Source organism: Dasypus novemcinctus, chromosome 9, assembly GCF_030445035.2.
Source record: "Dasypus novemcinctus isolate mDasNov1 chromosome 9, mDasNov1.1.hap2, whole genome shotgun sequence".
Classification (NCBI taxonomy): domain Eukaryota; kingdom Metazoa; phylum Chordata; class Mammalia; order Cingulata; family Dasypodidae; genus Dasypus; species Dasypus novemcinctus.
Window position 1 is genome coordinate 88,852,974 of NC_080681.1, and position 27,712 is coordinate 88,880,685.

Genomic DNA, 27,712 nt, shown 5'->3' on the forward strand with positions numbered 1-27,712 from the left:
GTGGTCTGGTTATCCCAGGACCTTAGGGGCGGGTGTTTCTGTGGGAGCCTTGTAGTTGTTGAGTTTGGACAAATGCAGCAGGCTGATAAGCCCTGTGGCATTTAGGCTATAAAGGGTTAACAAAAGGGGGGTTGAGGAAGAGCCTCAGAGTTGACTTTTGATTCTTTGAATGGAAAGTCGGCTTTGAGGGGAGGTCCCAGAGGGTATGGGTAGGCTAGGTGTAAGGGCTGTGATCTCTGCCCCAAGGCCTCAGAAGGGCAAAGCCCCACAGTGTGGATCCCACAATGTGAAGCACCATCCCCACGGATCCCACATAGCAGATCACTCTGAGTCCTCTCACCTCTTTACTAAGGAGCCTGAGGAAGAAGCCTGATGAAGAACTGAGGATGCAGAGCTGAGGGGCTTGCCCTGGTTTGCCAACCTTTGCTAGGGAGCCACTTGATCCAGAAAAGTTGCAAGCTTTTATTGGGCAGATGGAGTGGGGAGCAGGAAGGCAGTTGTGCTATGGCAGGAGCTGGGCAAGCTAACGTGGGAACCCTGAAGACCAGAACCAGGGAAAGGGGCCTTTTGGCTGAGGTACACTCCTCATCTCCTTGGCGGAGACCCACTGGGATACTTTCTAGGTACGGGGGGTGGTTGTAACCTTACAGTTTTGTGTCATTTATCATTCTACAAGTCATGGCTGCACAGTGCTGGCAAATGGTAGGTATTCAATAAATATTTGTTGATGAGGTGAGCTTCCTATGGTGATCAAGGGGCTTGGGGGCAGGCATGGACTTTGGAAGTCTGACAGGCAGGGAAGGAGATGCTTATAAAAGCTTTGGGTTAGGGAAGTGGATTTGGCTCAATGGATAGAGCATCCACCTACCATGTGGGAAGTCCAGGGTTCAAACCCAGGACCTCCTGACCCATGTGGTGAGCTTGCCCATGCGCAGTGCTGATGTGCTCAAGGAATGCCCTGCCATGCAGGGCTGTCCCCTGCGTAGGGGAGCGCCATGCTCAGGGAGCGCACCCCATATGGAGAGCTACCCCATGCAAAAAAAAGTGCAGCCTGCCCAGGAGTGGCGCTGCACACACGGAGAGCTGACGCAGCGAGATGACACAAGAGACAGATTCCTGGTGCCGCTGACAAGAATCCAAGCGGAAATAGAAGAACACACAGCAAATGGACAGAGCAGACAACTGGGGGGTGGGAGAGAAATAAATAAAAAATAAATCTTTAAAAAAAAAACCAAACAACCTTGGGTTAGGGATGAGAGCTGACCCTACATTCTCAGGAATAATGGACCCTCTGGCCCCAGTGCCAAGCCCTATGTGCGTCATGCCTTCTGGGAGTCCCACTGCTGTTGGCAGCCCATTCCTATTGTTGCATTCCTAGCCACGACCAACAGGTGGCAGTGCTGCCTGTGTCATGAGAGTTCAAGGCTCCCGTGACTTCAGTGGAACACCCTCACTCTGGGTTAATGTCCCCTATTAGAGGGCATATGGCCCCCGGGGTGGGAGTAACCAGCCATCAAGGACCTATTGCGCCCATGACAGAAAGGGGTTAGTAGACACATAAAAGGGACCAGCCTGACAGGAACTGGGCATGCAAAATGCTCCTATTCATCTTTGTTGTCTTCACCTCCTACCTCTCTTCCAAAGCTGCTGCTTTCCCAAACTCTTAGCTATCACTGGGGATGCTCTACCTTATGAGGCCACACACACATGTTCCCTAGAATCCAGGACCTCAAAATCCTTGTGTTCCAGATATTTCGGGGCATCAAACTGGGCATGGGTCATGAAAGGCCTTTGGGCTCCAATCACGGTGACTTGTGTTGTTTCCTGAGTGGCAAGGGGAGGCAGAAAGCACCAACTGGACCTAGTTCTGTGGTATTCACTGGTAGGCATCTCAGAGATGAGCATGTAAGGCTGGGGATTTGGGAAACTGAAGAGTGGGCTTGGTGTGGAATGTATAGAACAGTCTGAGACCTTGAATTTTCACTGTTTTCTCAAAATAGCCGCCTGTTGTGGGTGAAGACCTATCTGCAGCTTTGAGCAACTGGCTGAGGCAGCCATGATGCTTATCTACTTCATTGGCATGGGGAACACAAAAGGTTCTCAGCTGTAGGGATGACCTGTCCGACAATGTGCTATCCCTGGTTACTAGCTGCCCTGCCTCAGTTCCCTGGCTTGGAAAAGAAAGCCCTTCTTTGACAATGGGGTAGCTACTGTTTATAGTTGAGGATTCAGGCAGTAGTTACATGGGGCTGTTGGTAACTGGGGTGAACAGAAAAAGCCGTGGGGGGCCGAGATGGTGATCCATTTTGGTCTGTGGCACATTTCAGGGGACTAGAAAGTGATAGAAGCCTGGGGCTTGTTTTTTCCTCCCAAGCCTGTCACTGCTCCTGCCTAGGATGGGGGCTAGAGCTTGCATCCCCTCTGTACCCCCAAGCTCTGACCTCTTCTGTGATTAATGAGCTGACGATTCTGCATCGATAAGGAATTAACCTGGAGCCCCTACCCATCAATAGTCAGGAGCCCAAAGCCCTAGCCCTACCCCCATCCCAGCCTGAGTGCTCCAGGGCCCCTGATCAGATGAACCCTGGCCTGGCTTTACACACCCAGAGCTAAGTCATCTCCAAATGCTGCCAGGAATTAACCCCTTTACTGCCTCTGCCCACTCCCCATCGCCCACCCCTCCCTATGCACATACACATAGGCAGCAGTTGTTTATATTGGTTTAATCCAAGTCAAATGTAGTTTACAAAGGGAAAGGACAAGTACCTTTGTATAGAATATACAGACACAGCATCACACCATGGGGCCCACGTGGGAGGTGGGGGAGACGACACTTTTCCCTGGGAACAGGAGCTCTAATCCCAGGAATGGTTCTCAGTAGAAGGCTGGATAGCCAGGAGCACCCTCATCCAGTCCCAATCTCAGCCCCTGCTTCTGCTCGGTTCCCATTTCCTGAACCTCCCCCTCCCCCACCCCAACTCCTTATAAAGAGCCTCATGAGCTAAGACTAAGGAGAGGATCATGTCCCTTGGGGCACGTGCCCCATGTCCGAGAAGAAATATACACCACTGAACACCGAGCACATGGGAGAGGGAAGGGACACCATAGGGGGAGAGAGAGGCAGGCACCCAGGAGGTGGATGGGCCGAGCCCCCAGCCAGCTCTGAAGGAGGCACCGCTTCCAGGTGTTCTTAGAAAAAGAAGAAAATCATACAACCAAAGGGGAGAGGATGGGATAGAGGGGGAGGAATTGCCCCATTTATACACAACATTGTAAACATACACAGTCTATATTACATGTGCTTCAGTCTGGTGTTTGCATGTCTGTCTGTCTGTCTGTCAGTCTGGGGGCTAGATCTTAGGAGCCTTGTCCCCCTGCTTCCCTGACTCCCACCTCCCTGCCCCACCCTGGAGCCTGGAACAGGTATGGTTCCCGAACTTGGTGGGAACCTCCATTCTGGCTCCAGAATCCTATGTGTCGCGTGTGTGTGTATGTGTGTGTGTGAGAGAAAGAGTATGTGCATGTATGTACATGGGGAGCCTGTGTGCAAGTATGTACAAGGGGAAGGGGTCACTGTCACAAAGGCTGGGGCAGGTGGGGCTGCCGAGGCAAGGTCTGCCTGGGGTCGCTAGCTCACAAGTAGATCCTCCGCAGGTCTCCAGGTGCTGTGATCGTATTGCACTGAGGGCAGAGCTTCTTGGCACCCTGCAGGGAGAGCAGGAAGGGCTTTGGTTATACACAATGGTGCCACATGTTTGCATGTTTGCACATGTGAGCACCTGGGCCTGCAGCCCCATCTCCCTGTCCTGTCAGCCCAGGCTAGGGAAGCATGGGCGGCCTCTGTGAGGCATGCTTCTGTGTTGGGGGGATGCCAGGATCAAACCGCCTGGCCAGCCCCACAGCGGGAGCCCCAGTAATGAGAACAAGGCTGGGTCCAGCTGTGGCTGCGCGGCCCTAACGAGATTACATGCGGCCTTTGATCAGGACACAGAGCCCATGTCCGGGCCTTTTATTGCTGTCTCCGGGCGACATTTTAATGGCTGCTCCTGCACGAAGAACAGGGGCAGGAGCAGAAGGAGCTTAGTAATGGGAGGGGGAGGGGCTGAGGCACTGGTACTGCTTACCACAACCAGTCTCCTCCTGACCTGGGTCCCACCAATATGTGGGATACAGTGGGCCCTCGGGATACGGACAGCGGGCAGGGAGAAAGCAGTAAGCCTAGGGAGAGGGAAAATTTAATACCACTGGGGTTGGAGAGGAGAAAATGTAGTGAGCTTAGGGGGTGAGTATCTTGGCTTCCGGCTCTTGTTCTATGCCCCTTGCTCCCCCCCTCCCGAGGCAGGCTCCGGCACGAGCATGGGCATTTGAACAGTGCGCAAAATAGCCCCCGACCCCTCAACCCCCAAGCCACCTCACCAGGGTCCGCAGCCAACACTCCTCGCAGTGCACATGCCAACACTGGATAGATGTTAGGGGCATCGAGTACGAGTCCTAGGGAGGAGGTGGGCAGAGAAGGGGTCACTCTTAAGCTGGCCCACCCTTCTCAAGAGCCCAGATCACAATGTGGAGACCCTCTCCAACCCCCAGGGGCACGGAAGCCTGACCAAGAGCACCCCTAGATTCCCTTCTACTTACCATGCAGATGAGGCATTTGTACCGGTCCCCACGAGATAGCTGCCGTTCAAGCTCCCTGACTCGAGCCTTCAGGGCCTCGAAAGTGGTCACAGCCGAATCTTCCGTGATTCTGTAAAGAAGGGAGTATAGTTAAGTAGGAAGTTGGCTTGGGCCATCTGAACCTCCAGCCCATACTTCCCTGAAATTCCAGAACCACATATATAAATAACTCCCAGTCCTGCCCATCCCCAATCCTTTATCTACAAACGTCACATCCCAGAAATAAATTCCACACCCTCCCAATTCCTCTGGTAATATCCATCCCAGTGAATTTTAAAATCAGACCTCTGGGAACCATTCTCAACTACTTCTTCTCAGTCACTCCTCTCCAGCATCCAAAATCTGTCAGCTACCTCCTAAATATCTCTGGAATCTCTCCATTTCTTTCTACCCCTATCACCACCTTTTGGGACTCTGATGACTTTTCCTATGGATTACTCCACTGATGTTAATAGGCATTCTGCCCCAGCCCCATCATCTCCATTCCCTTCTCCCAGCAGTTAGAAGAATCTGCATTCTTTAAAAAGTAAATCTGGGCGGCGGACTTGGCCCAGTGGTTACGGCGTCTGTCTACCACATGGGAGGTCCACGGTTCAAACCCCGGGCCTCCTTGACCCGTGTGGAGCTGGCCCATGTGCAGTGCTGATGTGCACAATGAGTGCCAGTGCCACGCAGGGGTGTCCCCCGCGTAGGGGAGCCCCACACGCAAGGAGTGCGCCCTGTAAGGAGAGCTGCCCAGCGCGAAGGAAAGTGCAGCCTGCCCAGGAATGGCGCTGCACACACGGAGAGCTGACACACAAGACGACACAACAAAAAGAAACACAGATTCCCGTGCCACTGACAACAACAGAAGCGGACAAAGAAGACGACACAGCAAAATGGACATAGAGAACAGACAACTGGGGTGGGGGGGGGGAAGGGGAGAGAAATAAACAAATCTCAAAAAAAAAAAAAAAAGTAAATCTGATCATTTCTACTTCCAAAATTCCTTAACAAGGCTTACAGTCCTCCTCGGTCCAGCACCGGCCAGTGGCATCCCTTAGCAGCCTGCCACATCCTTTATGTTCCACCCACAGTAAACGACTAAGTTTCTTTACATACCATCTTTTTTTCACTCCCCCGGTTTTTCTGCACTTTCAGCTGCTTCTGCTTGGATCACCCCAATCTCCTAACTCTACCTCTTTATTCAGGCCTAGTTAACTTCTTTTCCCAGAAGCCTTTTCCAACTCTCCTAGCCAGCACCTAAAGCACCCTGCCCTCAACTTCACCACAATATTTCACTGTATTGTATTAAAACGGCAAATGTCTGTCTCCTCTGCTAGACTTAGTTCCCTGAGGACTGGCTACTCAGCCAGTATTTACTATGGACATTAGCCTCATGCTAGGCCCGTGAAGATAAGTATACATTTCCAACCCCTAGGGAAAGGATGAGAGATGTGGGACTGGATGACTCCCACATAATCTGGGTCCCAGGGCTATAGGCCCAGCCTACCCCAGGTCTTGACAACTTCTCAAAGACTCACTGAGCTGCCCAATGGGAACAGCTAGGACTATCTCAAGGAGTGATGCCTCCCATACCTCCTAAACTAAGCCAGTAGGACCCAGGAGGTACAAGTGCTGGGGGAACCCACAAGAGGGAGAATGCTTTCTGGAGGAGTGGAAAAGATAGTACTGGAGATGGGCCTTAGGGAGTAATAATGATCATAACACAAATAAAATGGCTAGAGTTAACTGAACACTTACTAAATGTCAGGGACTATGTCGAGGGACTGATAATTATTATCTTATTTACTCCTCCCAAAAACCCCATGAGAATATTCTGATATTCCCATTTTATATATAAAGAAACTAAAGCACAGAGAAATTAAGGTTTATACAAAGTGGGAGAGATAGGATTCAAATGTCAGCAGACTGATTCAGTGACCAACTGACAACTGTGTGGTTAGCCATTACTCTACTGGATATGCCCGGGAGGAGACAGGTCCCCAGGCAGTGGGAACAACAGGAACAAAGGCCAAGAGGCCCAGGAGGCCCCTCTGGTTAGAAGGCTCACTTGGAGGTAAGCAGGGGGATCCACAGTGAGAAAGGAGATTGTCTTGGAGGACTTCAAATGCCACTATCAGGAACTGAAGTTGATCATGGGCAATTAGATGTCACTGAGGATGTTGGAAGAGGGGTGTGACAGGATAAGAGCTGAGGTTTAAAAGATATATTCAATCAGGAAGTGAAGAATGGACTGAGACGGAGGCAGAGGACACAGCAGTCAAAAGTGAGGTTTGGGCAAGAACAGTCTCTTAGGGTGAACCATTCTACCAGCTTTGGAGAAACAATTGGCTTAGAAAGCCCCAAAGCTTTCAGGCTGTCTGTCACTGCTGGACATGAGGTAAGGGCAGTGTGTGTGTGTATGTGTGTGTGTGTGCATGTGCACATACATGTGCAGAGAATAGTGGTAACAGTGGTAACGTTCCATGGGTAGTAACAAACTTCTTCGTTGTCTGACCTCTGTCTCTCAGAGAGCTAGCAACAACACAGAATGTGGCTCCCTAATGGCTGTGTCCTTATATCAGGGACACTCTACATCCATCATCTAATAGGTCTATCATGGGTCCATGATTCCCTCTGCCTTGCCTCCAGGGAAGCTGAGAAAGGCTTTGACTCCAGCTTCTTTTGGCATTGGCTGATTCCTGGGAACTTCCATTCAACCTTCCAGTTCTGGAAGCCTTCACTGCCTCCTCCCTTGCTCCCCATCCTCCAACCAAGCAGCCAGGCAGCTAGCTCCTTCCCTGGTATTTTGCCCAAAGCTGTATGTAACAGCCTTTTGTACTGTTGGCAAATTCCCAAGGAGGACTAGTTTGGAACTGCTGGGGTGGGTGGTTATTTCAATGATGGAGAAACTAGGGCCTAGAGCTGGGGGCAGTTACCCCAGAGTGAACTAACTCCCAAACCCCACACTGCAGAATGAGATAGAGCTGGAAGGGCAAAAAAGATGTAGCCAGGAAACAATGAAGCCATTTCCTGCTCCATCTCTAAGATGTCCAAGGCCACATCAAGGGACAATATCCATCTCATCCTCTGAGTATGAGGAAGAGAAGTCATGGGGACCAAAGAGACCCAATCCTGGCAGATCTAAACCCACTAAAGATCTCAGCACATGACTGAGCTAGCCCCCAACTTGTCCTAGAGGGCCCCACCTACTGGTGTCTGTGCTCACACAGGTAGGACAGAAATCCTGACATCCCCCAGCCTTGGGTGGGTGGTATCTTCATGGATGGCCACTGGCTCTGGCCCCCACCTCCCCCTCGGGCGCCATCCCTGATTAATGATCTTGTCTTTCTGATTTATGAGCAGCCCCTCTAGAGGAGGGTGGGCGCCCCTTATGGCCCCGCCCGCCCAGCTCAGCTGGAGTAGGAGAGAATTATTAAATAAACATCCATACGTCATCCACCGCCCCCCCCCGCCCCCCAAGCTGGTTGCACCGAACCCGTGCGGCCCGCTCTGGCGCTGACACGGAGCGGCTGCGGTGATTCATGGGCAGCCGGGCCCCGCGCTGCGGCCCATACATCATGCCAGCAGCACTCGCGGCCCCGGCCGAGATAAACTGATCAACCACAACGGGCTGGAATGAATTTATGACAACACAAAATGGAGGGAAACAAATGGGAGGTGACCCTGGGCCACCGACCCAGCCCTGCACCGGCCTGCAATCCACTCTGCTGGCAGGAGGTAAGATGGAAGACTGGCCCTGGAATGAAGAGGCTGCCTTTTAACCCCAGGCAACCTAGCCTTCAGTGGAGGGGTGTGTGTGTGTATGTGTGTGTGTGCAGGGGGGTAAGCAGTGGCCAGGAGCAGCAGCTCTAGGCAGGTTGTGCTGGACAGTGCCACCTTCTAGAGCCAGAACTGGCCATGCTTGGGCTTCTGGAAAGGCAGTAAGATGCCCAGCTGATTTCACACGCTTATGGCTCTGGGGATCCAGGACAGGGGCTGTCTAGGCCTGGGTAAAGTGCTAATGGATCTCCCTCTCTCCCTGCCAGAGAACCCCGGCCAAATATTCCTACCAGAAGTGATGAGACCCGATGTTCCTGCCTAAAACCCACTGCGAGCGCCACCCGGGACAAGAAAAATGAAACCAATTTAGCTCCCGATTAAGAAACAGAAACTGGAGATGAATCAAGTGCGCCGGCTGGGCCGGGCGGCCATACATCACATTCCCCGGGTGGAGGCTGCCGCAGTGGGCAGGCAGGCAGGCGGACTGCTCCTCCCTCCGCCAAGGCTCCCGGGGCTGTGGCCCAGTGATCAATTCAGAGAGTCATGTTCAGCACCAGCTGGGCCCCACTGCCGGCTATGTGCCCAGGGCTGCAGGACTAAGCTGCATTCTGGAGAGGCCAGGAGCCCTGGCAGCAGGTCTTTTTGCTAATAAAAGACATTTCTCCCTCCCCAAGCATACTCACTTCTCGATGTCACTATTCTTGCAGGTCTTCTGCATGGCCTCCTGCTTGCTGCTCTCACCGTTGCTGGTGGATGGCATCTCTGCTGGGACAGAAGGGCAATTCAAATGAGCAGCACGGGTGAGGAGGTGGGCTCAAGTCAGACACCACCATCCAGGAATACCCCCTCTTCCCCACTACTCCTAACCAGGGTCAGGACTTACCATCACTGGCCCATTTAGAAAACTCAGGTGTGATACGTGTGCTGGGAGGGCCACCGCTAGAGGAAAGGAAGAAAAAGGAACAAAATGAGCCCTGAAGGCAGGCAGGACAGCCCTAAGGGTGGGCACTGGGTTGACCCCTGCCTCAGGGCTTCCCATCCCTCCATCCCACCCATCTAAGCCTGTGCCCACACTTGCTTTAGGACTGCACCCCGGAGGGCCTCTCTCTCCTTGGCTTCACCAGGCTCCTCGCCTGTGCAGGGGATGACGTCCGCCTCTGTGTATCTGGCATGGTAGTCAAGGACAACGGATCCTAGTCTGCAGTAGGTCACAGGGGTTGACTCCTCAGAGGGCTCCCCCGGGCCAAAGCCATGAGACTTTGGCCCTGGGTATGGTGTGGGCGAGTGCCAGAGGTGCTAGCTACTTTTCTTACTCTCTTTGGCTGTCCCACCAGCCCCACCTTGCCCCACAGTCCCCCAAGGATACTGTGGCTTCCCATACTCCAGAGTGTCATCCCCATCCACATCCAAGTCAGCATCACTGTCCGGATTCTCTTTGCCGCTGCACATGACGAAGCCAGAGCCTGTGGGAAGCAGGATGTGAGGAGGGTCAGAGGCCAACAAAACTAGGTCAAAGGCCCCCTCTTCTGCTGCTTTTAGGTATGGGTCAGGTATGGGGCCCGATTAAGCCCAGTGAGAAACTCAGGTCTGGGATGTACAGCCAGATACATAGGTACTTTTGACTCTGCATTTCAGTCCCTTCCACTCTGCACACCTCCTCCTTCTCTGCCACTGCCTGCTGCTCCAAATAGTCTCTGCTCATAAACTAGCCCATTCAGTCAGGTACTCAGGAGACATGCAGTCCCAGGCCTACTGTCCACCTGCCTTGCAGGTCTAGGAAGAGCAGGAACAGGACAGGCATTCAGATCTACAACGTCACCTTCCTTCAGGACTTGGGCCTTCCCTTATTTCCCACCACCCATTCTGAGAAGTCCATTAGAGGGGAGAACAGACAGGCTAGGGCCAGAGCCACAGAGTGAGACCCCAGCCAATGGCCTGATTTTGGCTGCCAGGTCCTTGCCAGCAGAAGCACCAGGCAGCTGTTCAAATATTTGGTGTCTGAAGCGCCTGACATTAATTATTCATCTCCACCTCTCTCAGTCCAGATTCCTGGACAAGTACAGTTATAAAGGGATTAGGAGAAGAGACAAGGGAAGCTGGGCATGCACACCTGCTTCTCAAAGCAGTCCATGAAGGCAACCAGGTTGGGCTGAGGCAGGGCCAAGGACCAGGCAGCTGGCTGACCCTCCTGGGTACAGTTTGGCAGAGCCCCAGGTAGACTCTTGGCTAACAGGGTGAGCTATTGAGGCCATACCACACCTGCCACATAGTCTGACTCCCAGGGATACCCTTTCTGATAGCCCAGGGCCAGAGACCCTATAGTTCTTCCTTCCTCCCTCCCATTGGACCTCAGATCACATCTCACCAGCCAGCACAGCAAGAAGGCTGCCAAGCACAAAGAGATGAAACTGACGGAATGTGATGAGTGGGGATCAGCAAGGAAATCCTTAACCTCAGGGTTCAGCCCAATGAGCTCAGGAATTTCTTCATGTTATTTCTTCCCACTCTTAGGCCCATAATTATCTTATTGGGCTAAGTCTTGTAATGGGTCTTTAAACCTCTTGTCTTTTCCCTTACCCCGATTACCATGTAGTTCTGACCTTTCTTGTTCCTGCTCAAAAAATGTTCTACGGCTTCCTACTGGACACACAATTAAATTTAGGCTCCTTGGCTGAATCCATTCAGATCTGAATGCCACTGACTTCTTTACTGTCATTTGTCCCCCTCACTTCACTCCATAAGCCCTATGAATATGAACAGACAGACACTTGCTGTACCTCAAACATACCCTGTGGGCTCTGCTATTCCAACCTTTGCTCATGCTGTTCAGTTCATCTGGAATGCTCTTCCTTCATCTTTCAAACCCATTTCAAAGGCACTTTCTTCCTGATGCTTCTTCCCCCTTCTACTTCTTTGGCCTCTGGTCACACAAAGGTACCCCCAGAAGTAATAAGCACCAGGGAAAGAAAGAGGCTAGGTGTTGCCTAGGCTCTACTCCCTCCCTGACAGTCCTTCTTTCCCCATTCCATGGACGCACCAACAAATTCAAGGCAGCAGGCAGGTCAGCAGCAGGGCCATTAAGCTGAGAAAACACCAACTTACGGCTCTGTCTTCTGTTCACGGCCACGTGTCCTGACACGCAATTCCTGCCTTGTGGGTGAGTGGCACCTCTATAAACCCTCTGACAGTTTGGGAGACAAACTCCGCCATCAATCAGAATGTAGCCATCAGGTTCACTTACAGCCTGAAACCCCCAAGCCCTGCCAATCCCCTTCTCCAAGTACCTGCAGCTCAGCAGACGGCCTCACATCCACTGCTCAGCCTGGCCCTGCCCAGCCCTGCCTTGAGGATGGACAAAAAGGAAAGCATAAACTGTGGCACCACTCCTGAGACCAGAACAGCTCCCGTGGCAAAACAGAGAACAGGTACCCCAAAGTTGTCAGGAAAAGTCCCAGAAGCCCTGTGCAGTGCTGGCTTCAGCAGCATGCATACCAAAGCAGGCATGTAGCCTCCAGTCCTTTTCTCTGCAGCCTACTGCCCTGCCACGCCTTGACCAGGACTCACTCCAGTGGAGCATAGCTATTGTGGTTTCCGAAATCCTACGTGTTTTCTCGTGCCCCCACACCTTCATACCTCCTATTCTCTCTGCTTAGAATCTTTTCCCTTCTGGTCTGTAAAACAAATGACCACCAGTTTTTCAAGTTTGACTCAGCTCAAACATGCCTTCTCCTGTTAAATCATAGTGGCTACATGTAGTAGTTGCTCTGTAAATACTAAATACTTGCTACAAATATTCCCTGAATGAATAAACACTCATCTCAACTACATTCTTTCAACCTTATTAAGCTCATCCTCTGGCTTGATGGTGGGAATTTAGTTTCAAGATCTGGTTGCTGCCTTTAAAATGCTCTGAGTTTATACACAGGTCCCCTTTCCTTGGTGTTGGCCAATTCCCGTGCAATTCAAGGATCACTTTTTATTACCATGTATTGACATTATCCCTCACTAGACCAAAAGCATCAAAGCTACGTCCCAAGTCTGATTCACTGCTGTGATCAGCATCATCCAGCACAGAGCTGGCTAGGCCCACAGCAGGTGCCACACAACAGTTACCTTTGCAGTACTGGCTAAATGCTGGTAACACTATTAGGTCCTGGGCAGCACTGTGCCAGAAGGAAGGCTAAAGGCTGGGAAGCTGGTGGCCTGGAGAAACCTCTTGGGACACAATCTTCCCTATTAGACCCAGGCCCCAGCTGGGCAGCAGCCTTCTACTCCTCTGATCAGCCAGACTGGTTGGAGAGGATGGCACATTTCTTTTGCACAGGAAAAGGCCTTCCTGCCTCTGGTCTGAGCAGTCTCCTCTGACCCTGACCGTATGCCCCAGCTGACACAGAGGCTGGGAACCTCTCCCTGTGCCCACAGGTGTTCAGAACAGACTGCCGTCACCAATTTCACTCTTGTGCTGCCCCAGACTGCTCCAGCCTCCTTCCCAGCACATTAAACTTTATTTTCTTAATGAAATGTCACTTGCTGACTTCTGGCAGATTCACAATAAAAAGAAATGGCCATAAAGCTGTTTTATGCAGACAGCACCCCGGCCAGCTTGCACCCCTCCCACTTGGAGAGGAAGGAGGCTCCACAGTCATTTTATGTTCTCAGCTGCTGGAACATCCCAAGCCAGTACTCAGAGGCAAGATGGCACAGAGAGCTCTTTTCCAAGGTTCTTGCTCCTGCTTCACATAGCTCTGGGAATAACAGACAAGCTGCCATTCCTGCTGCTGCTACCTAGGACTCCAAGAAGACCCCTTTAGTCACCAGGGAGGCCCCCTTGTTCGGGCTCTACCCCACCTTAAAATGTGAGCAGCTGTTCATGGGAAAAACTAAGCCTACTGGCCAATGACACCAACAGAGTGGGTGCCAGAGTTGCCCAGTCCTGGGAAGGGCAGCGTAAAAAATCCCTTCCCTCCAAGTGAAAACTAAGCAACAGAGAGGGGGAGGATTAAACACAGAAATGAGAAGTCACAATTTTATAAAATCGACCCCCCTCCCATAAACTCATTTCTTCCAGGGCCATTGAGGAGAAGAAGAAATAGAAGACGAAAAAAATCAGTGTTAATTTAATCAATTGATCAGGTGATCGATTGAGAAACTGGAGATGCCCGTTTACTAGGGGCAGTAACGTCCTGGAACCTGAAACCACAAAAAAAAGGAACCAGCAATTTCTTCACCTGCTGCTCCCAACAAAATCAGAGCCCAGGGAGAAAGGAAAGTCTTGGGGCCCTCCAGAGGCCTGTACTCTCCAATGGGGAGGGCAAGGGCTGCTGCTTCCGGAGAGTTTTACACTGGAATTAGTTACAGATGCAGTTACGGTGTCTTGTGTAAACGCCATCGATTGGGGAGCTGACAGTCTAGGGAGCTGCGATGCGGGACAATCAATCGGCCTGCAGTGTCACCTGCCACCTCGCTGAACAGTTGACAATGCAATTATCCAGTGTGGAGGCAGGGAGTTGGCGTGTGTCAAACGCACTTAGCCACTTTCCGGGCCTCCTCGATAACGCGTTTCACTGCCTCACGTCAGGAGAGACGCATAGAGACAGACACCGTTTAAAACCATTGATACTTGCTCCTTCTGCCTGCTCTCCCTCTGTCCCAGCTTAACAATTGTGTTCCAAAAGGCGATTAAATCCCGTCAGTCGCCACCAGGGACAGAAGGTGCCCTGCTCCTTGCCACCTCTCTTCACCCCTCCCAACAGTCAACAGTTATAACTAAATAGTGGTGGTGAGTTAGAAGGCAACAGCCCTAACCCTCTCCATTCCAAGATTGCCTCCAGCAGTCTGCAGTCTGCCATTTCAACACTTGTCACGGACTCCACCAGGCAGTGGGGCTGTGCTAGGGAAGGTTCTTAGTATCCGAGGCTCCCAACTTTTGGGAACTAAACTTACCAACCCCTCCCCCTCTTGCCCTATAATCTGATGAAGTTTTATCAAGAAACAGCAGTTAAAAGATCTGTGCCAAAGCTGCCTGCCTTTCCTGTCTTCTGATCCCAGGCTACTTGGAACCAGCCTAAATCTACAACAGGAACTTGCCTAACATGCAGTCCCTGGGCCAGGACGTGGGCAGGGCAGAGGCCCTGGACAGCTGGTTCTCTGTAGTACCCCACCTGTTTGATTCAAAGGGGCTTAACACGAAATTCTAGTAAAGCATTCACCTCTGGAACTCAAAGATAGGGCTGCAGACTCCTTCCAATTCTTGTGCAGTCTCCTGGAAATTCTCTCTCTCATCACTCTTGCACCCACCACCTGACTGCCAACTTATCTGAAATAAACCATTCCCATGTCCGCTCTCCAGCCTGTCCCTTTCAATTTTGATAGCAAGACCAGAGCCCTGGGCTCCCCAAATCCAGTTGGATGAACTCTTATGAGCGACCCAATACAGGGGAGGCCCCAGGAACTGGGTATAGGACATGAGAAGCAAGGCCTGGCTCAGTCCTCACTTGCCTCAATTGACTATAGGCAGGGGTAGGTTTGTCTCAAGGGCTGTAGAGTTAGGCTTTTCCCTGTGGCTGGCTTTTCTAGCCTAGAGGCCCTGTGCTCTGCCCAGGGTATGGCATGGTACCCCAGGCAGTATCTTTTTTCCTAAACTGCTCATCTCTTTTAGGAGAATGTTGGCGAAACACTAGGCTCTGTGTCTTACCCTTTATGCAATTATAACTCTGGCTGGGGAGAAACAGCAATAGCAGGTTTGGAAACCTAAGTTTCTAAGAGGACAAGCAACAGCTTGGGCACACAGCCCAGAATTTCTCCTAGAACTGGGAAGGCTAGAGTGTCTCCTACATCCCCAAAATTTCTACCAACTTAACTCCCTTGAAATCTTTACCTATTTCTCTTTAGTCTCTCAAAAATATGTTTCCAGCTGGACCTATCTCAGTACACACCTGTTCTGACTCATACTTCATTTTTTCCTAAAACACCAATTCCAAGTACTCCCAGGCCTGAGATATCTGGGCCTCCTCCTCAGTAACCATGAGTTCCCATCGCTAAGATCTGTTTCCCCTTAGCCCAGTGTCTCCACCAAAACCATTAGTTGTTCACTGCCTCTGCAGTAGGTAACATTCAGGGTAAGTGATTTGATACATCAGCCCTTCTCCTGTTGGGCCTGGTAGGTAGGCTTTACTGAGGATGACTAAGGGGCCCTGGTCTGGGAAGAGGGAAGGGGGATGATCGGATACAGAACTTATCTGCAATTCTTCAGTTCTTTCATATCTAACAAGGACAGCAATCTCTGTTCTGTCACTACGCACGGCACAGCTTAAATGGGCCTCACTGCTCTCCTGCTCATCCTGCCTCTGCCTCCCTCTCTCTGAAGTCGGCTGGGCAGCTTCTTCAGCCGGCGTTATCACTCCCTCTAACCGGTCTTGGCAGGCAATCTAATTCCTCCTGAAAAGGTCACCGCCATTTTAACTGCCTTTCAATCACATTAAGCACGCGCTGCCCGGCTTGCGGCCCGGCCTGCCCGGCGGGCGATCAATGCGCTACACTGACACCAGCCCGCCTGGCGGGGCCACACCCAATCCCCCAAGAGTTGGGACCTATTGGTCCTGGTCAGGGAGGGTAGACTGACAGATGGCTAGCTCCTGCAGACAGGGTTTTGGGGGCAGAGGCAGTTAGGATCAGCCAGGGCCTCCCTTTGATAGCACCCCCCCAGCCAGGAGCCTCAGCCCCCTCTGCTCCACTGTGCCCCACTCTGCCTCGTGGCCCCTGCTGATCTCCCTGTAAAACAGCCTTTCAAGTCTGTCTGTCTTTTGACTGCACTAAGCTGTTTAAGAGGCGGCAGCAGCTTCTATCAGGAAAGCTGGAGCAATTCTCTGCAGATAAAGGCACCTCCAGCCCCCTGTTCCCTCTTCAAGTCTCACTCTCATTCTCGCTCTCCAAATCGCTCAAAGAAAAGCCCCCTTTGAACTCCCCTCAGGAATTCTTGAAAGGAACAACCTCATAGTGTAAACACTCAGGGAAAACTGACATCCGCCTGGAGCCTAAGAGCCCCTCACACCCGCTCTGCAAGTGCATCGCAACACAGAAGAAATACTTGGTCAAACCAGAAGGCCCCATGCAGCTTTATCCCGCTTAAGCCCTGCCTGGTGCCCAGAAGCCACCAGGCCCAGTTCTGTGCCAAGAATCCTAAGAAGTTGTCACAGCACTGGAAGATGTGAATAGCTGCAGCAGCCAACAGCTAACCCAGAGCAGCATCCCGGAACTGACCCTGCATGGGATGCCTACCAGCTACCTCTGTTTTTATAACTCATGGGATCCTGGCTCTGTTCCCCATCCTCCTAGGGCCTCAGATACTCTAAAACTGCAGGACAGGCCTGGAGTGAAATGGCAAATGATCAGGCTCAGGGAAACCATTTGGCCTGACTAACCTTCCTGATTTATGTTCTGGCTTGCCCCCAAAAGCTCGGGTAATGTGAGAGAAGCCCAGTGGCATAATGCCTTATCTGGGCTCTGAGCCCTTTCATCCAGCCTGTCTGTGCTGGACAGCACTGAGACCACTCCCCAGCACCATCCCAAGTAGCATGGCCCTGAGGAGGCAGAGCCCCTCTCTTCAGCTGCTGTGAGAGTCCCCAGGGACTAGGCATGGCAGTACTCCCAAGGGTATTGCCCAGAGAACTGGAGGCAGATGGGGAGCAGACTGGCTCACTAATGGCCACAAGCTGCAGTGCCAGATGTGCTTGCGCGCAGAGAGAAGAGCTGGAGGCCAGGAGGCAGGCAGCTTCCCCTCCCCTACCCAAACAACACTGACCTTGGGCACCCAACCAGTTCTGCTGTATGACCTGGGGTCGGGGGAGGGGGGCTTCCACTGGGCCAAGCCATGCCCCTCCAAGGAGCTGCGAGGGCACTGGAGATGGGCAGGCCCTGCAGACCCCTCAGCAGCAACTGGGAAGAGCCCAGGGGAAGTAGGGAGAAGCTAAGCCCTCTTGCTTCAGGGCAGAAGGTGCCTAGGGAGAAGAAATGGGATCAGAGCTGAAATTAGATTCACCAATAAAGCTCATGGGAGGTCAAAATTTGCCATAACTCACTCTCTCCTTGGTAACTGATTTCCCTGACATGGGGCTGAGGAGGAGGAGGAGGAAAATCCAATGTGTTTGCCTGGAAGCCCTCAGGGCCCCCAGTGCTGGAGGTGTACAGCAGGTTGCTGGATTCTCATTTATCAGCCTTAAGAGGGATGGAGTGATAAATGCATAACCGTCCCTTTAATATTTTATGCAGGTGCTAACGCGGCTTGGCTGTCACCTTCAATGCATCACCGGAGGCTGAGAGCCCCCCTCATCACTGCAAGCTTGCGGCCTCACTATTCCATTTCCCCACCCAAATACATCCATTTTAATATGCACATCACAGGCAGGCAGCATGGTCACAAAGGAGCCCCGCCAGCAGCAGCTCCCACGTGGTGGAACAGACGACCATTCCCCAGCCCTGGTCTCTTGGCCCCCAACAGATGGATACCCAGCAGAGGCTTGGCACCAGAGTGCTACTGCCTATGCATCAGTTGCTCATACCTCTGAAGCCACCTTCCAGAAGAGTGGTGGCCCGTATCCGCTTCTGCCCGCACCATTCATATTCCTCAAAGCGGTTGCTGTTCTCATGCTCAATGTCCACAGCATCATCTTCAGTCATGCAGGAGCCTTCCCTCTGTGAAGAGCACAGCAGAATCATGCAGGGCCTAGCTAGCCCTACCTGCCCCCAGGGCCTGCAAGGAAGGCACAGCCCTTGTCCCAGCTGCAGTATGTCAGATGGGCCCCAAGTGCTAAGGCTCTTTTGAAGGAACCCAATGTAGAGGTCAAAGACCTGGGCCTCTTCCCAATAATTTTCCACTGGAGCCCCTAGCGGAAGTGGTAGAGAGTGAAAGCAAAGAAAGAAGGCAAAAGATAGAGAGAAAAAAGCTGTTGGGCCCACACAGAGACCCCAGCAGCCCATAGATTTGGGGGCAGTCCCCAGCTAGTATTAGAGGAGGGGAAGGGAAGAGAAAGGAGGAAAGGTAGATGGTGGTGGCCCCTCTACCTTAGAAAGGCAATGCTCCACATGCCTACTCATCTCCTGCTCCGATCCTGCCAGGGGGCGGTTGCACAGGGGACATACCTGCCCTTCATCTTGCTTCCTCCTTTTCATTTTCCCAATCCGAGCTGCACAGAGAAACCAAAAACAAAGTACAGAATAGGAAGGCGGTCACTGTAGCTCCCAGGGTCCCAGTGGAGCTGACACACCTTGACCTGCCAGCCATTAGCCCCTTCCTTAGTCTGGTGCCTGACCTGGCCTGCATTTTGCAGCATATTCTGCTCCCTTGAGAAATGGGTTTTGCCAAGAGAAACTGAAGAGAAATAGGTGCTACAGCAGGGAAATGCCCACTCTATGACAATATCTGGCTCATTCAACCTGTACCTCCCTATTTGCAGTGCTCAATGAGAGTCCAACAGGCAAAGATATTCCATGTTGCAAGGTATCTCTCCAGAAACCCAAGACCAGGATCTCTTTTGGTGTCAGAAAGCACAACTCTAGAGAACATCTCTTAGGCTAGAACTCAAAGTCCCTCTGGGGGCTGGAGCTGACTATTCACTCATCAGTTCAAAACTCTGCTGTTCCTGGCCCAAGAGCCCTGAGTTACAATCCTTAGTTTCCTATCTAAAATCATCCCAGAAAAATGTATCTGCTGTCCACTGGTTCCATTGTACAGGAGAGGAGACTGAGGTCCAGTCATAAAGGTATAGAGGGGCTGAGTCAGACTCTAAGGCAGCCAGGTCAGCGAGCCCAGGGCACCTTGAGAGGCCTGCCCTTCCTTGCCTACCCAAACTTGTTCTATCATTTCTAATCAGTGCATAGGGCCTGGCAGGCCCCTGAGGCAGAGGGCTGCCTGCTGTGCTGTCCCGCAGGGGTCTCAGCTCCAAAGTGCACACTGTAAGCCCACAGCACTGCTAATTAATGCTGAGAGATGCAATCATTTCTAATTAGCTCACTAATCCCTCTCCACAGCCCTCCTGTCACTGAAGCAGGAAAAGGGTCAAAACAAGGGGCTCTACTCCCTCTAGCTCCTCCCTGGGTATAATAGCAGTATATTGGAGATGGCCACTCTGAGCCAGACTGATTGGGAGGAGGGGGAAAGGGGGAAGCCAGTCAAAGAGGGAAAGGTTCCCCATTGGAAGGCCAGGGAGAGCTTTCTCAAGGACACCGACCCTGCTACAAAGCAATGGGAAGCTCAGGAATGCAATTTAGGGAAGGGGACACAGGTAAGAGCAGACACATTAGAATTTACAGAGCTTATACTGTGTCAGGCTTGGAGCCAAGGACCTTATACAAATTATCTAGTTTAAGTCTATATCCTGAAGTTGGATTTCATTATTCTGTTTTAACAGAGATGGAAACCTGAGGCTCAGTAGTTAAGGAATAGCAAAGGCAGGATAGGAAATCAGGTCTGACTCCATATCCTAGAATGTGCTCCTGTTCCAAGAGTCGTCAACTCCGCCCCATCAGCATTAACAAAGACTGACCTCAGTGAGTGTGCTAGGGCAGCAAGAATATGCACTTGAGCCCTTCCCTCTGGGTCCCAGCTCCCGCTTGTTCAGGGTCCGAGGTAGGGAAGTGACTCCGACTCAAAAATGGACTGCCCCTAAAAGACCCAAACCAATGGGAAAGCCAGCCTCCAACCAGGACTGGGCATGGGGTTTGAGAAATTGGTCTGCAGCCTGGTCTATCGCTTCAATTTCCTGAGCTCTGATTATAGGAGATGTGACTATGAACTGGTTCCTCATTTGATTTTGGGGACAGATTCCAGGTCCCTCAGCCTTGGCTGCCCTTAGAATCTCAAGTTTGAGCAGCCCTGACACTTCAGAGCCAGAGCTGGGATGGAGAACAGATCAGAAAGGTACTAAGCAAGGGACTCTGAGAATTCCAGAAGCATAGTACAGGGCAAAGTACCAGTACAAAGGCTCCTCACCTATCCTGCCAGAAGCCCAAGGGAGTACCTCCCTTGTGAGAAGGGGCCTATGATAGACCCTGTGTGGTGACTGTATAAAGATATGAATCTCACAGAAGAATTGCCAAGGGAGGTATGATTCTGGAAGTTCCCTTTGTTCAGGATACCCAGACCAGAAGACCCCTGGCAGTCCCAGAAAAATACTGTGATGGACTGGGCTTCACCTGGAAATTCTCAGGTAAGTAAGACAGGCTTATTTTTCTTTCTCACCACTCATCTTTAAGTCCAGATAAGCTTACTAAAGCCTGGTAGGGGGATGTTCCCTTCCTAGAGTCTACCTCTGAGTAGGGAGTGTCAAAAGTATTTGCACAGGCTTTGCAAGTAAACCTCAGTTCAAATCATGGCTCAGTTACACCCCAGCTGTGTGACTTTAAACAAATTACCTTCACCTTTCTGAGCCTCAGTCTCTTTATCTATAAAATATGTGTCACATTTTCCTCTCAGAGTTGTTGTGAGCATGATACTTAATATGGTGCCAGCCCAAAATGAATGTTTCTTTTCCTAGACAGGCTTAGCCTGGCAGCAGAAACCCAGGGGCAGAAGCTGGGGATCTCAAAACGCCCATGGCCTCACTCACCCACCAGCTGGCCCAGAAACCCTAGACCCCTTCTGACCAACCCCCAGGTACACCACACCCCAGTCAGCACAAAAAACTAGTATCATTCAATTGTGTTTGAGAAATAGGAATGCTCCAGAGGTTTAAATCCAAAAGGGAGGGCTGCCAGGTAGTGCACACACGGCCTGCTTTCAGAGAAGGCCTCTAAGAGCTGTCGAGCCCACGCTGATCACTTTTGTAAAATGTGGGCCGACTGATAACTCAAAGAGCTCTGGGATGAGTTAGTTCCTGTTGCCGTGGGAACTCCAGATCTCCCTGCATTGTCAAGTCTCAGCAGAGAGGCTGTATTCACACTACTGGGCACTGATTAAAAACTGGAAGAAAAACATTCTCAGCGCCCTGCCGGCTTGTACAGTGAGGTCCCAGCAGTGTGCAAATTCAAAGCTGAGCTCCCAAACGGAATTGTGTAGCTTGTTCCTCATTCTCTGGCACTTATTGCCCTCCAGGGTTCTTCAGGGGCTTTAGAGAGACTTTGGGCAGGAGCTGGGAACCAAAACCTCCATTAGACAGACGGGGAAACTGAGGGCAACTGCCATGGTCTGCACGTACCCAAGCGCTGTGACTGCGGTGACGCCAGTGGGCCCCAACGTCGTACAGACCCAGGCAAGCCAGGAGCTGCAGGCACTGAGGGAGGGAGGAGGCCGGGGGTGGGGCGGAGGGAGGGGCCGAGCAGGACTCACCATTCAGTCGGGTCTGCCGGTTGGCTCGCACTCGCAGGAAGGTCTAGGAGAACCCCAGCAGATGCAGAAACAAACAGCAGAGCGTCAGGCGCGGCCTGGAATTCCGGCCCCCCGCCCCAGCACCCGACCCCTGCACCCGACCCCTGCCCAGGCCTGCCCCGCCCCGAAGAGCCCGTAAACAAACCTACTTCCTCCCTCCCGCCGGCCCCCCTGCTCCGCCGGCCGCTCCGGGCCCTCGGCATAGCCGCCGGGGGCTGCTCTAACGGGACCCAGTGGCCGCCGCGCGGAGCCGCCCCAGCCCCGGCCTCTGGCACTCCGGGCCCCGCGGCCGCCCGGCCGGCGAGGGCGGCGATGCGGGCGGATTCCCCCCGGCTGCCCGGCGGCGGCGGCACCTCAGCTCCCAGCGGCGGCGGCGGCCATGTTGGCCCTGATCACGTGACCTGCTGCCGTCGCGCGCGGGGGTGAAAGTTCACGGTGGGGGGTGGGGGCGGCCGGACTGGGACTAGGAAACGGCTGCTAGTGTTCGGGTAGCGACTGGCTTGAGCCTCCCCAGGGTCCCTCCCATCGCCCTCTGAGCCTACCAGTCCTAGGTTTAGCGGCTGCAAGAGCCTCTCACCCCGCCCCGCGGCCCTTCCCACTGAGAATCTTCTTCCGCCCCAGAGCTCGGGCCCCCGCGCCTGCCTCCAGCGTGGCTGCCCCTGGGCTGCAACGCCAGGGTAGGCGCTCTGCGAGAGGTGTCGGAATTCCCGATACTCCGCGGGCGATCCCACTGCATACTAACAGTCGTCACCCCCACCCCCGTAGCCTGGCCCATCAGCGGTCGAGTTATTAGAGTTCCAAACATTTAGTGTCTGCTGGACATGGTGGTCCCACAGGCACCGCATATCTACGCGGCCAACATTAAACTCAACATTCCCCAGCCAGGCACCTTCCACTTGAGTTCCCACTTCATAAGGGGTTACTACTTAGGTGCCACTTAGATGTGCCTACACTGGAAACTTCTTGAGGGCTGTCCTTGACCCTCACACTCGATCCTTCACTAGATCCCATGGGTTCTACCTTTAGATGCCTCTTAAATCTTCTCATCACCTAAATGGAAAAAATAGCTTTCCCTCTCTCAGTAGTACTTCCTTCTCTGAACTTTGATGATAGCTTGTACAAGTCTTTTATCGGTGGACTGACCACTCTAGGGTTGGACCGTGTGTGAGTCATCTGGGTGAAACCAGAGCCCAGCACAGGACTTGGCACAGGCGGACATCCCTGAGTATTCTTTAACGGCTACACCTATCTATGGATGCCAGTGTACTAGTTCATAATATTATGAGCCCTCTGAACTTGCAGCTGGCTTCCTTCTGGTCCTCTGGTCACCAGTTTCTTGCCCTGCAATCCATCCTTCACACCGTCATCTTTATATTCTGCAAAATTAACCCAGTCCCCTCTGCTCTAGGTGCTCCAATGATTCTCTACCTAGAAGGTCTGTAACACTGCATACAGGCCTTCCCTGACCTGCCAGGTCTACTTGTCCAGCCTCTTTCACCGTGCCTACTCTCTCCCTCTGTCTGCCTGACCATTCCACCTTGCAGAGCTACCTGCAGCTCTTTGAGCTCTCCATACTGTGGCCTCTGGGCTACAATGTTCTCCATGCCTTCCACATACCTCCTGCTTGGTTAGGGTTGTTCATCCTTCAGGACTCTGGGAAGGCTCTACTCCCCTTCCCCACCCTCCCAATTCAGGGTTAATTGCCTTGGTGTTTTCACAGTTCCTTGACTTTCCTCTGATGATGCATATTTTGTTTGTTTCCATATACGACCCTTTTTTGGGGGAGGCCATTTCTATCCAGTCGCCCAGCACATGGCCTGGCAAAAAGGAGGTCCCAGTGGGAAGGAGGAGGATGTTTAGGAAGGAGTGAAGATGGTGAGCAGCTTAGGTTCCCAGCTCTTCTTTAGGGAAGGAATGTCTGGGGCACAGTTGGAGGAGGTCTGGATGGCTTCTTCCTCCACAGGCATTTCAGGCCAGGCTCACGGTCCCTGCTTGCCTTTCTAGGTTTATCTTTCAGTTTCCCCAAATAGCTTTTGTTAGTCCTGGGTTCATATTTTCACCCTACCTGGAAGTCCTGGGCCCAGTGAAGGGCTGGAAAACAATCTAGGATTCAGGGCCAGACAGACTCAGGTTCAAATCCCGACTCTGTTACTTGTAAGTTATACGTCTTTACATAAATCACTTCCCTTCTCTAGGCCTGCTTCCTTAGCAATAAGTTGGGTGCAATGAAACTAGCTTGTGTGGTTGCTGTGAGGGCAAAGTGAGATAATGATTAAGAAGCTTAGGTACCCAGCAGGGACCAAGTAAGTAAATGAGAATCCAAACCAGAAACCAATACCCTCTGCTTTCAAGGCCTAGTTCAATGATTCTTTTTTTTTTTTTTACACTGTGCAACCCTTTTCAGTGCTGAGGCCTACAGACAAGGCCAGGTAATGGTTTGGGCTACAGTTTGCTCTGACATAAGACACTATGAGAGGTCCATGGGGATGGGCCTGTCGTAAATCCAAATCCATGCATAAGTTCAATGATTCTTAATCCAACATGGTTAAGTGACAACTATGTGCCAGGCATTTTGTAATGAACAAGAGATGGGATACCCAGCTAGTTCTTGGGTCACTTTCCAGCTTCATCTCCTTCCCCTTGTGGTTTATGTTCTAACAAAACTGAGCCGCTACCAGGTTTCCAAATATATCATTCTGTTTCATACCTTTATGCCCTTTCCACATAGTATTGCCTTTATCTGCAGTAGCCTTTCTTCCTTGTCCACCAAGAGTACTCCAGCTCCTCCTCTCTCAGCACTTAAAACACTAGGCCATAATTATCTATTTGTGTATTTGTGTCTTTTAACCCCTTGAGGCAAGGATTCTGGGCTGAGCATGAGTAAGTACTAGACAAATGTTTGAGAAAGGAAGGGAATAAAGGAAGGGATAAGACAAAGTCCTTGCCTTGGAGGAACCACAAATCTAGGAGGGGTCAGACTCATCATGATAGATTAAATATGGCTATACTTTCTTTGCAGTTTCTCATGTCAAGAGATGAAGATTTTCTTCATTCTTGATTCCAGTTTATCTTTAACAGAGGGCAAAATAGTTCTGTTGGCAGACATAGCATATGCAAAGGCAAGGAGGCAAGAAAGGAATGGCACATCTAGGGAGTGGTTGGCATTTAGTGCATAACCCATAGGATTAATGGAAGGCAGTATTAGGAATGAAAGCTAGAAATATAGGTTGACTCTAATTACAAAAGGCCTTGAATGCCATGCTAAGGAGGTCGAACTTTATCTTATAGAAAGGAAACTAATCTGATTTGTCCTTTCAAAGATGTACTTTAGGGAAGCAGTTGTGGCTCAACTGATAGAGCATCTGCCTACCATATGGAGGGCCCAAGGTTCTATACCCAGGGCCTCCTGACCTGTATGGTGAGTTGGCCCACGTGCAGTGCTGCCGTGCACAAGGAGTGCCATGCCACTCAGGGGTGTCCCCCATGTAGGGGAGCCCCAAGTGCAAGGAGTGTGCCCCGCAAGGAGAGCTGCCCAGCGTGAAAAAAGTGCAGCCCGCCCAAGAGTGGCACCACACACATGGAGAGCTGATGCAGCAAGATGATGCAACAAAAAAAAAGCGACACAGTTTCCCAGAGCCACATGACAAGAATGCAAGTGGACACAGAAGAACACACAGCAATTGGACACAGAGAGCAGACAATGGGGGAGGGGGGGAAGGGGAAAGAAAGAAATAAAATAAATCTTTTTTTTTTAAAGAAAAAAGGTTTACTTTAGAGTCCAGAACAGGGTGTTGGGCTCCAAAGAAGCTTGGGTGCCTGGATGGACTCTAGAGGTTTTAACTTCCTGCAGGTAATGTAAAAAGTTGCCTGTGAATGTGTGTGGTCATATGTGTATTTTAATTTAATTTTATTTTTTAGGTATGAGGATCCTTAGCTTTCCTCTCATTCTCTGAACAATAGAAGAAATAGTAACATTTGGGGGGTAGGAAGGTGTCAAGGTCTTGAGGCAACTTGTGCCTGATGGTCACTCTTTTCCTGGTTGAACAGATGGTGGGGCTGAATGCTGTGAAGCTAGGTGGGCCTCCTGAAGGCAGACCTCTATCTATCCTCTTGGAGTGGAACTCTGTGGAACAGAGCCTTGTCTCCTCCGCAGACACGAATCCCCTGGGGAAGGGTCACTTCTCCACTCAAGCCAGGGCTATCTGGGTCACAGCAACATCTCCTGGGAGCTGGGCTGGGCCACCTCTCTCAAACCAGGGTTCCTGGGAGCAGGGACCCTATACGGGCCAGCTCTGCAGGCTACACAGGTTGAGTCATCTGTACAAGGGCCTCCAGCCCGCACTCAGCACGCCACACTTTCCGTGCTCTGCACCCTGATGGCAGGTTGTGTCAGCTGGGAGGAAAGGGTGCCTTCTTCTAATTGGTCAGCTCAGAGGGCATGCCTTTCTCTAATTTGAACAAAGACTTCACATGTGCTCACAGTGACCCTGGTTTCCACCTTCGATCATCGGTTCCTGGTGCCCTGTCATTCTGCATTGCGTCAGGGCTTCTGGGTCGGGGTTGCTTTTCCCTTTTTCCCTTGGGGCTCCTTGAGAAACTTCTTTCCATCTAGACAAATGTTCCTTGGACAGGGCCTTGTTTCCTTCCACCTGAGGGAAGCTCTCAAGGGTAGGGCTCTGTCTCTCAGACAAAATCATTTGGGGGACGTTCGTTCTTCTTCCAACCACAAAGGAGGTCTGTAAGGAGCTAGGCTGTGACCCCTAGGCCCCTCTCCTGCTCTGATCCTTAAGAATTGTGGGATTACTCCCTCTGCTTGCCCAGGCACTCGCAGGCAACGTTTGCCTCTATTTGGGCCTGATACCAAGGTTTGGCAGGATTGAGGAGTTATGTGCTCAAGGGATCCTGGCCTTGAAGTCTGAAGCCTGGGGGTGGGGACCACAGGTGAGTCTGGGCTATTTCTCCCATGAAACCAAATCCCATAGGATACCTCCTGATGGATGGGATGCTTAGAGGTGCTTAGGGCCCACCAGTCCCCAGGTGACCCTGGCATCACTCCCTCAAATCCATTTAGGCTGACTGTGACACATGTGCCTTCTGGGTTCAGTTAGAAGCACCAGACATGAGGGAACCAAACACAGCTCAGTCCTCTCCCCTGGCCTGCTGAGGAGGAGGAAGAGTTAGCACCAGGAATGCCCTCTAAGCTCTTGCCTAGGTGAGCTTACTTCTTGTGCCCCCCCACGCCCCCTCCTCACCTGGTATCTGTCTGAGTGGTGCAGGTCATCAGTGGCAGATGAGTGTGGGGATGCTGTCGGAGACTCTCCTTCCCTCTTGATGGATGCAGACAACAGGAGGGACTGAAAGAGGAAAATAGGACAGGTGGCCTCAGGCCCAAATGAGTTCCCAGTCCTATGGAGCTTTGGGGAGTTAGAGAAGGAGGGACAGAGGGGACACTCTTGACATTGTGAAGGCATGTGACCATGCCCTGGGTGGTGGTTGTGGAAGAGGATGTGTTGGTTCTAGGGATGGGTAGGGATCCCCGACGGGGCCTGTAGCTCCTAGACTCCTGCTAAGGCTAACATCCGTCCTAGAGGCCTGGGACTCACTGAGGCTATGCATGCTTTGTTTTTCCTAATAGAGTGGAGATTCTGGGACCCCCATAAAGGGTTGGGGCTAAAGCCATATACCTGCCACCCCACCTGCCCCTAATTCAGGCTGATGGCAGCCCTGCCGTGGAGACAGTAAATTAAATAGTATGTATGAGTTTCCTGCGTGTGGCCAGGGATGTACGCTGGGTCCATTTATCCCCACGCTGCGGCGATGACCCCAGCAAAAACCCCAGCAAATCTAATCCCCCCATGTCAATCCTGCACGGCCTCTTCTACATACGCCTGCAGTGTAGATTAATAAACTGTC

The 27,712-nt window shown here is 51.8% G+C and overlaps 1 protein-coding gene and 1 non-coding gene across 7 annotated transcripts in view; both read right to left on the minus strand.

Annotated features, from left to right (window-relative positions):
• Positions 1–2,708: 2,708 nt before the first annotated feature.
• RNF220 (ring finger protein 220) overlaps positions 2,709–27,712 on the minus strand; it is a 251,608-nt gene continuing 226,604 nt past the window's right edge. For 2 of the 6 annotated variants that reach the window (XM_058303721.1, XM_058303722.2), the window contains 11 exons: positions 27,052–27,153; positions 21,761–21,803; positions 18,577–18,620; positions 17,997–18,129; positions 9,806–9,902; positions 9,518–9,604; positions 9,323–9,378; positions 9,123–9,201; positions 4,636–4,744; positions 4,417–4,491; positions 2,709–3,705 (listed from right to left, as the gene is read on the minus strand). In XM_058303721.1, coding sequence (XP_058159704.1) covers positions 3,634–3,705; positions 4,417–4,491; positions 4,636–4,744; positions 9,123–9,201; positions 9,323–9,378; positions 9,518–9,604; positions 9,806–9,902; positions 17,997–18,129; positions 18,577–18,620; positions 21,761–21,803; positions 27,052–27,153 — 897 coding nt within the window. In that variant the 3' untranslated portion in view covers positions 2,709–3,633. Of the gene's footprint in view, positions 3,706–4,416; positions 4,492–4,635; positions 4,745–9,122; positions 9,205–9,322; positions 9,379–9,517; positions 9,605–9,805; positions 9,903–17,996; positions 18,130–18,498; positions 18,621–21,760; positions 21,804–27,051; positions 27,154–27,712 lie in introns of all 6 variants that reach the window. The other 4 variants (XM_058303716.1, XM_058303717.2, XM_058303718.1 and 1 more) reach the window with 2 other exon arrangements.
• Positions 24,184–24,314, minus strand: LOC111764808 (small nucleolar RNA SNORA42/SNORA80 family). Its single transcript, XR_002797323.1, has one exon. It is a non-coding gene; the product is annotated as a small nucleolar RNA SNORA42/SNORA80 family (small nucleolar RNA).